At 41.7% G+C, this 10000-nt stretch overlaps 1 protein-coding gene across 2 annotated transcripts in view; it reads left to right on the forward strand.

Annotated features, from left to right (window-relative positions):
• kiaa0040 (KIAA0040 ortholog) overlaps window positions 1-9813 on the forward strand; it is a 10791-nt gene extending 978 nt beyond the window's left edge. For both annotated transcript variants that reach the window (XM_080440951.1, XM_080440952.1), the window contains exon 2: window positions 5370-9813. In XM_080440951.1, coding sequence (XP_080297077.1) covers window positions 6346-6675 — 330 coding nt within the window. In that variant the 5' untranslated portion in view covers window positions 5370-6345 and the 3' untranslated portion in view covers window positions 6676-9813. The remainder of the gene's footprint in view (window positions 1-5369) is intronic.
• The last annotated feature ends 187 nt before the right edge of the window (window positions 9814-10000 follow it).

The raw sequence follows: 10000 nt of genomic DNA on the forward strand, positions 1-10000 counted from the left end.
TAAACAATGTCTGATTGAAAAACTAAAGATATACTGTATGACAATTGTTGAAATATTGAAATATACAATTGGCGAAATAGTTGAAGCCAAACCTGACCCAATAGCTAATTTCAACCTGGCGTCCCTATTTTGGTCATGTCATTAAAGGCGAAAATATTCTAAAAATTCCCCTACAAAAATAGCGGAATTAGCCAATTTATGTTTGTTGTGGATTTGCAGATCGGCTATTTTAGCTATTTTTGAAATAGGGCTATATACAATGAGAGGGAATGGGTGTGTGTGTGTGTGTGTGTGTGTGTGTGTGTGTGTGTGTGTGTGTGTGTGTGTGTGTGTGTGTGTGTGTGTGTGTGTGTGTGTGTGTGTGTGTGTGTGTGTGTGTGTGTGTGTGGGGTGTTAGTTCTAGTTATGCGCTGCTTGGGGCGACTCATTAAAGATTCCTGCCTCGCCTTCTGTCATCACTCTGTCTTTAGGTCGCACATGTTCCTTTAAATAGCCCTCGGAGCTAACTGAGCGCAATCATAACTTTTCTCTGCCCCCATCCTGGCTTTGTGTGGCCCTGCAATGGCCTTTTCCTGTTTATGAATTGGCCTGAGCAAACACAATGTCAGGAGAAAGTACCCATTCATAGCCTTTGTTTTGGAATGACAGTATTCTTTTACAGAACAGCATGGAGCCCGCTATAATTTGGTTTCAACAGGATGATAGAGAGATGGAGACACATACAGTATGTATGGTTATGAGATGACAGGATTCAAAGAGGCATCAATGTTAATTGCTATGCCATTTCAGGGAAATGTTATAATGACGTTCTGAGGAACATTTCATTTGAACCAGTATGGCTTGAGTGACAGTATGACAGTATGGGAAAAGCATACAAAACCTGGGGGGTACACATAAAACTTCCTTTTCAACTTGACGCCATCATTTCTCTTTTAGCGTGTTCTTATTCTAACTTCAGCGTGCTGGATTTTAGTTGTGTACTTCTCCTTTATGTACCTCTCATTTGTCACAAAACTGCTTTGAACACACATAAACAAACTTAACACTAGCGTGCAGGCACCTTCGGTTAGTGTGCCACAGCCACAAATAAATAGAGCCTTGCCGAAAGAGGACTTGACAAGCAGTGCTGATGATGATGATCGAAAGCAGTACGATCGCGAGCCAGAAATACTTCAACAACACTGCCAAAAGAGTGGCCAGAGCTGGGGTTTTTTTCTGTTATGTTCAGATTAAGCTCAGTGCAAGAGGTCACTCATACAAGTATGTGCAGTGAAATGTTGGTGTGACATGCTCCAGACTGTGTTAACAATATATTAAAATGCAAGATATGATTATATATTTTATTATATCAGATTTGAGATTTATATATGCACATTGTTATGACCAAATTATATAGATCAGAATAAAGCCTTATACTGTACAACCGCGGCCCGTGATTGCTATGGGTAAAGATCTAATATAGTAAATAGTTAATGGTGCATTTATATAGCGCCTTTATCCAAAGCGCTTTACAATGTGCATTACCTTCACCCACTCACGCACACATTGACACACCGACGGCGGAGGAAACAACCATACAAGTTATCAACCCGCGTATTAGGAAGCAATTAGGGTCTTGCTCAAGGACACTTTGTCAATAACCCAGGGGAGCCGAGCCGGGGATCAAACTGTGAACCTTCCATTTCCCAAGCGGCCGCTCTTCACTGTCTGAAGTGAGGAGCGGCCACTTATTGCAGGTTATCACATTACAAGAGATGAAGTATGTTTATGTGTTTATGTGTTGGAATCCTAAGATATATATATTTTTCACGTAGATTATGGCCCCAAAGGTTTAGGAATCCATGGTAATACAATGTTTTGATAGGGCATAAGATCCCTAGAGGGCAAAATGTTGTGCGGGATATAGCAATTACATGGAACTGACATCGATGATTAACCCCTTAAACCCTATTGACCAGGGTCCCCCAGGGGTCTATCCGTGGCCCTCTCCTTTTTCCCTCTACACCAAAGTCTAGTCTACAAGCTCACAACACATCACACGTGATATTGTAGATCTGCAATTTTCGCCGTGGTTAATAATCAATCTTTGTGAGATTCATGCTCATTGTGTGGGTTTGTGCATGAGGCACTGTTGGCAAATACACATGGCATGAAGTACAGTCATTGTTGTTTCTGGACAGGCAGAGACTGTTGTTTCTGTTTCCACCACATCACTTCTTAACCTCTCCATGTGTAGGTCATACCTATTTATGACACGGTGAAGCTGCACTGTATGCTGCAACTCTTATTGTCACCAAGTGACTCCTACCTATTTGTCAGTGACACGGCAGCAGGCCTTGTTTACGGAGTTCTCATTCTAAGAGCAGGGCCCTTTGCTATGATTATGGTTCAGTGGTGAGCCGTGGTTATCTGCTATGGGTACATCTTGAACAAGTGTTATCAGCCTCACTAAAGAACGCACAATCCCATGAGAAATAAACAGCCTTTATTCCACACAGTTAAAACAGTAAAATCCAGCGTTAACACATCCTCAGTTAACACTCAGGATTGTGTGTACCAACCATGTACTGTATCTTCAGTATAATATGCATGCATAAAGAGCGTGGTGCTTAAGTTGCTATGTGAAGCTTAACAGTCGTGTTAAGCCAATGCTTGGCTAAAACTTGCAATTGCTCGTTGTTGTAGGCCTACGGGCTGCAATTCTCTCTCTCTCTCTCTCTCTCTCTCTCTCTCTCTCTCTCTCTCTCTCTCTCTCTCTCTCTCTCTCTCTCAAATAGCCTTGCCGAGCCATGTGGCCCAAACAAGTACACCCCCTGGACATGATGCTAGTATGTCGCAGGGATTTACCACCAATCCAACGTTTGATGCTGTGTTCCAAACAGCGAGGCATTGGGTACAATTTTTATAGTCTTTGGTATGATCCAGTCAGGGATTGAACCCCAACCACCCAAAACGAAGGTGGACACTCTAACCATAAGGCCTCCGAGCTGCTTGTCTCTCTAATACCTCTGCCTATTTGTCATTGGCTCTCAACTGTAATTTAAACATCGCTATAACTCGGAATAGAAATGAACACATCACCATCGCTGCTAATCAGTAGTGGCTGTTGAGAGTGAAATAAGAAGGGTTATTTTGACGTCTCAATACGACATGCCAGCCTAAGTTCTCACAGCTCAGTTTCCTGTTGAGTAAATGAGCAGGAAGGAAACTCGAAGGCTGACTGTAAACCAATTTCACACATGAGCCACACTGAGTCTATATGCTCTATTCATGCAGGTGCACGGTGCATAATATGCTTCGCCTAAGACGCAGTCAAATATGAGATGGAAATCTGACTAACATTTCTCACTGTGAATTCTGAATACAGAGGCTCTGTTCGGAAGCCATAATGCTAAAGGAGAGCTTTGGTGAGAGACTTTCCTGTGAAGTCCTTTGTGCTGGTGAATTTACACAAATCATCTACATTCACCTACTGTATGAGAGATGCAGCCTTTAACCACATGAACCCTAGCATCCCTATTTTGGGGCGAACATTCTGTGAAAATAGCTCTACAAGCTTGTGAGCTTGTAGATCAGTTATTTTTGGCAAATATATTTACAGTAGTGTAGACTCCTGGGGTTCTCCGGTTACTAAGTATATAGGGTTTAAGTTAACATTGAAAACATGACTTTCATTTTAAAAAAATCATAGCTACAATAGAGGTATAATCAATGTTTGAATAACACACTTCATAAGTAAAAGATTACGTAATGTAACTTTCATGCGTAAACAAGTAGAGTTATATATATAACAAATGCATTACAAAAATAAGTAACTTTCTGAACTTTTCCCCCCTCTAAACAGCCAACAAATTAATGCTCACTAATTACACTAATGACTAATGTAATAACCTTTGCTCTTTAGACGTATTCAATTCAATTTAGACTAGAGGATGCTGCAGCTTCGGCGTTGTTTGTGTTTCATCACAGCATTGACATTTAATCTGCCAAAATAGCATTTTAATACCAATAACATTACTGTGTGTGGCATTCTTCTCTATTCCATTTAGCCCTCTTCCTTTTAATAAGAATCCTTTTGTGTTTCATTTGAGGTAATTTTGGGAAAGTGACACAAAAGCAATTTAACATGTTTGGCACAGAAAGTAATTTTCTGAAAAAACGTAATAATTTAAGAAATGTTACTTTACAACATTTTACTTCCCCACCACTGGATACTGTATTGTACATGTAGTGAGCAGAGGGCCTATCTTTAACCACTGGAACCCTGGCATCCCTCACAACGCGTTGCATTGCGTTGCGTTGTGAGCTTGTAGGTCAGCTGTTTTCGGCAAAGAGATTTGGTATAGAGGGGGGAAAGAGCGGACCAAGTACAGAGCCGACCCGGTCAACTAAGTTCACCAAGTATAGAGGGTTTAAGTGGTTAAAACCGTTTGTGATGACCTTTATTAGCCGGATAAATAACCTGTTTCAATCAGGTGGGAAGAAATGTGAAGGTCAAGTAATGTGTGGACAGTGGATAATGTGAGAATACCACATTTATCAAAATAAAAGTAAAAATCACACCCAGTGTGAAGTGGGCGGTGTCTTGCTAGCTAATCACAATACTGAATGGAGTCAACCAATCATGTACAAAAAATAAATACATTTATTGAAACACTCTTTATGAAAGTCATATTCCGATGTGGTCTTAATGTGACTTCCGATGTGATTCACTTAAAAAAAAAACATAAATGTGTTTTTTTTAAGTGCATAGTCCTATTTATAGGGCTATGCACATGTGTCATGTTTCCCTAGCCAATCACAGTCCTGAATAGACTGTGATTGGCCAATCACGGTGCAGGGTTAGGGGGGTACACTGGTGGCCAATCACAGCGCAGGATTTGGTGTGCAAATATCCAAACCTCACATATAGGGGCGGTTTCACCGCCCAAAAAGTGAAAAAGTAAAAAGAATCACCCCTAGCTCCATCCTTCAAGGTGTTCCTGGGCACCTGGGCACCATATACTGTGTATTCAGATGGATATTCAAACCAGTTTTTATCTCATCTCATCTCTCTCTATTTCTATATCTGAGCTCTCTCTTTCTGTCATTCACTTCTCAGTGAGACTCTTGGATGAGGAATCTTAAAGATCTGTACTGACTTCCACTCCAACATTAAAGCTGAAGGAGGAGTGGGGAAATAGAGGAGTGAGACAGGGGTGTTGAGAGGGAAGGGAAGGCGAACCGTGGGAGGAGGAGGTGAAAGCCTCCTCCTCCCACGGTGGTGGTGGTGGTGGTGGAGGTGGTGGAGGGCAGGGAGGTTATCTGTAATAGACCCCTGCAATAGAGTTCATTCTACTAACCTCTCCTCTTCATTTTCTTGTCCACAGGAATCTCCCTGCTCCATCACCTCTCAACACGCTGAACGATGGATGAAGCAGAAATAAAGAAGAGGGGAGGTGGTAGAAGCTAGAGGAGACTGTGGAGGGGACCTAGAACAAAGAGTGAGGAGGTCAAATACAAGTTGCCAAAAAGAGACAAACTGTGAAGAGTAGGCACCTGAGGTCTTCCACCACTTTCATCACAATTTCAGGATTTCCAGGATTATATCATTGAGCGAGGGAGTTCAAAATGCATCTTCTCATAAACAATGAAGTGTTTGGTCTCTCCGGCTTGTATAAACAAAGCTTTCGTCTCTCCATAACCCACAGGCAGGGTACTTGAGGTAAGAGGAGGTTGGATGAAGGCCAGCGCTGTGGTTTCCGGGCAAGCATCTGATCTAACACAAACATGTCAGCAGAAACGTGTACCGTACGCGCCAGTAGCAACTCACCTTCATCAGATAACACAGTGTTGGCAGTGTATTATTATGACTGTGCTCGGTCCCTGTTGAGCTACAGCTCATGTAGGAAACGCACCAAAGGAGAGTACTGATGTCTGACCTGAATACTTTTTTCTGTTTTGGATGATTGTTGATAATAAACAGCTGTTCTGATTGGTTTATAATATAGCCGATCATTCTGACTGGATGGGAAATATTTTGATGACTCTTGTTGACCAATCAGTATTTTCTACTGTGGTAAACTTGCCCTTCAGACGACGTATAAGCTCTCTTCAGAAGTTGGATTTTAAAAAAGAATCTTCAGCCTGAACCAAGAAAGGGAGCTTTGCCAAGTTAATTAGCAGCCCGTCTTAATTAATTTGGCAGAGATTTGAGATATCAGAAGCAGCTTAATATCTTCAGTCGTCGTTTTTACTGCGTCTATAAACTTCATGACCCAATAAAAGGAATTACAAAAACTTTTACAGTCCCCGCCAGCCTCAATAAAAAAAAAGGAGTTCTAACGAATCCTTTGCATAATAATCATGGATGAGAAGAAAGACAGCATCTTGGAGCTTTTCAGCCAGCTGTGGAGCTTTGTCACGGACAAACACAACCAGGGGGTGTACAACTCTGTGTGCCTGGTGGTGCTCTTGGCCCTGCCCTTGCTGGTCCTCGTCACGTCCCTGGTGGTGTGCTGCCACTGCTGCTGCTGCCGCCACAACAACTGCTGCTGTGGTGACACCTCCTCCTCCGCGTCACAGTCAGAGACCCAGAAGAAGAAGAAGAAGAAGAACGGGGACACCGAGGACTTGTGGATCTCTGTCAAAACGGGACCGATGACCCCGGACAGGGTCGCCCTGGCCATGGTGTAGCAGGGCGGTGGTTCTCAAACCTTTTTGAATGTCAAGGCCCCCCAAATTGATATCTATTTGTCCGCAGAGCCACATATGAAAATACTTTGTGTCAGGGACCCCCATACAATATTTATGTTTACGTTTTTTCAAGAATGTTAAAACATAGCCGATCTACAAGCTCACAGCGTGTCGCAATGCGACACGTTGTGAGCTTGTGGATCTGCTTGTCAAATAGCCGATGTATACAGTAGGGTTAAAGTGATCAAACTAATTGTGCTGCTATATTAGCCTAACTAATTTAGCTGGGGACCCTCTGCAACCACCTCATGGACGAGATCCACATGGTATAGGGGGTCAGTTGTGTTCTGATGTAGGCCTACAGTATCTCCTATATCGATTGGTCTTGTGTGGTACTGTCGGAGGAAAATGGGATAAGCCTATGGCTGTTTTAGAACTCTGGGCAAGCTAAAGCAAACTTCTCAGGCCTGGTATTAGAAAAAATGCAGATATTGTACAGAGAGGACTTGTTTTGAATTTATATGATGTAATTTGTGGAGATTGTCTGATAATATTCGCAATGTTTTATGATGTTTTTAGTGCATGGTACATAAAAGAATCAAAATGGTCCAATATGCTTGATGTAATAGAGGGATTTGAATCTGTGTGTGTGCGTGAGTGCGCGCGCGCGTGTGTGTGTGTGTGTGTGTGTGTGTGTGTGTGTGTGTGCGTGTGTGTGTGTGTGTGTGTGTGTGTGTGTGTGTGTGTGTGTGTGTGTGTGTGTGTGTGTGTGTGTGTGTGTGTGTGTGTGTGTGTGTGTGTGTGTGTGTGTGTGTATGTATGTGTGAGTGTGTGTAAGTGTGAGAGAATAACAGTGTTACTGTAGTGTGTGCATCGTGTTTTTAGAGCTACTATGTGAAATTCATTGCCTCTATATTTTGGAGACAAACTCAGTTCAAGGACTGCCCAAAATGTGTGTAGAATGTTCAGCTCAGCTATAACACTGCCAAGCTTTTATATTGGGGTTTTATAGTTTCCTTGCAAGGAAAATTACTCTTCTTTCCTGACAGGTTCAAGCCATTCAATTCAGAACATATGAGCCCTTTGCACTTATAAAAAACCATGTAGCTCCTTTTATTAATTTGGCTGTTATTTCTTGTTCTGGTATTATCTGCCTAATAGAGCAAATCGTGGCTGAATTAAAGTATCTGTTGTACATGTTCCAATTATCACTAGATGTCAAAGGAGCACTTTTCCTATTATCTGTTCACTTCTGCATCTTTATCAGATGTTTAAGTCAGTACACCTTCAGAACTGTTCAACGTCTAAGCACATAAGCCCTATGAAGAATGGCAGAAAATAGCCAATCTACAAGCTCATGTCCCATCGTGACATGTTGTGAGCTTGTAAATCTGCTTTTTTCACTTAAAAAAAATGTTGGTTGCAAAAGTCTCAAATGCATGATTTTTCTTTTTCTTTTTGGAAGTGTTTAACAGAGATGGGAAATGACAGAACCCTTCAAAGCATGTCAATTTACACCGGCAGGTCTTGATGTACGTACTTCCTTCACGCAAGGCCAACTTAATCAAAAGCATTTTATCGCGTGGATCATCTTTATGCATCAGCTGGTGATTATGATGATAAAATGATTGCTGTGTGCCGGTGCTTTGCGGAAAACAGGCCCCAGTCTCACTCTATCACTGTTCAAACAGACAAATCCCTGTGCGGAATGTGTGTTGCATCCTGTTTAGAGAGAGCAATGAAAAGATCAGATCTTGCACCACACAATCTTATTTGAGCTGCCATTGGAAGCCTATAGGTGGCATTGGCCAATCGCCAATTTGTGTTACTGCTTCAAAAAATCGAATCTCAACCTACAGTATTAGGCGATTTAGTTTTCCCAATGGTCTGTATTTGTCAAACCTTGTAGTAAGATTTCTGATCTATTATCATCACTGACCTGATCCTGTGTTCCTCAACAAAATCTGAATCCAGTTAGTCAGTTCGGCATACAGCAGCTCATTAGGACCTGACACAAAAAGGTGACTGAAATATCACGCCTGCGCTTGACAGGAGAATCACACAGCCACAGGTCATATACTATAGATACTCAATGACTGATGGCTAAACATTCCTGCCCTGACTGTATTAATGTAGCTGATCATGGAATACAGTAGTGTTAAAACAACCACCTGAACGCTAGAGTCCATATTGTGGGCATGTCATAATAGGTGAGCAATTGGCGAAAACAGCAGTTGTAGCAGCTAAGCTCACAGTGCATAAGCAAGTCTATTAAAGACTTTCGGGCCCTATTTTCGCCAGTGCCTTACCCATTATACCTAAACTTCTTAATGTTTTACAATTTAAAAAAGAAAATTCAAATAGTTCAAACTAGCCAATCTACAAGCTCACGACGTATTGATGTAGTTCGCCTAGTTGAACTATTTGAAATGTTTCTAAAAATAGTAAAAAGTGGCAAAGAAGTTTAGGGATAATGGATAAGGCACCGGCGAAAATAGGGCCCTTCGTCTTCCATGTAGTGTTTCAGAGTATTTCTAAGTAAGTATTTCTGCCTGAAATATCTGCCTGCTAGGGAAGTTTTTTTGCATTCAGGAGGTCAGTAGAAAGAGCACGTTTCACTTTCATTTTATTTCTCTCCACATCTTGGGTGTATTTGCGATGTCTTTCAAGACAGTGTTCACACTCCCCTACCTTATATACTGTGCATTTCATTTGCTGGTGTAGCTTTGATAATCTCTCCGCAGAAAGTCAAGGGGTTAGAGAAAATATTCCTTTCCTTTGCTCAGCTTTCCTTGTCAGTATAGGCTGTGATCACAGTGAGGGGAGGTGGGAGGGAGGGGATTCATCATTTGTTTGAACAGTAAATCTGTCATTCTAGATAGTGTCTCTAGCTAGGATAGCAGCACTTTTTTGATCTCACCCAATTATGCATGAGGATGTATATTTAGACTGTTTTTCTGTTGTTACACAGTGGGGTAAAAAGTGCTGAGGTGATCATTTTTCAAATAATGTGTCCGGGCCTTGCTTTGTTGGTTGTACTGCATGCATAATTTATCTTGACAGAGAGAGATAGAGTGATAAAGGCGAGCACAAAGTGGAAGAATCCCGGGACGGAAATAAAGTATTTTTTCTAGCTTTGTTGAATCTTGTTTCCTCATTATTAAGATGAATTGAAGTTCACAGAGCGTTTTGTGCTTTGGCATGAAGTTGCTGTTTTTACATTTAAAGCTTGTCACATGCTCTATAAGTAGACTGCTCCATTCAACAACGGCAGCCGACAAAGATATGCTGAGTAACTACACTGCCTCGTGTGTGTGTGTGTGTG

The sequence above is a fragment of the Gymnoscopelus braueri genome (assembly GCF_963280865.1).
Source record: "Gymnoscopelus braueri genome assembly, chromosome: 10".
NCBI lineage: Eukaryota > Metazoa > Chordata > Actinopteri > Myctophiformes > Myctophidae > Gymnoscopelus > Gymnoscopelus braueri.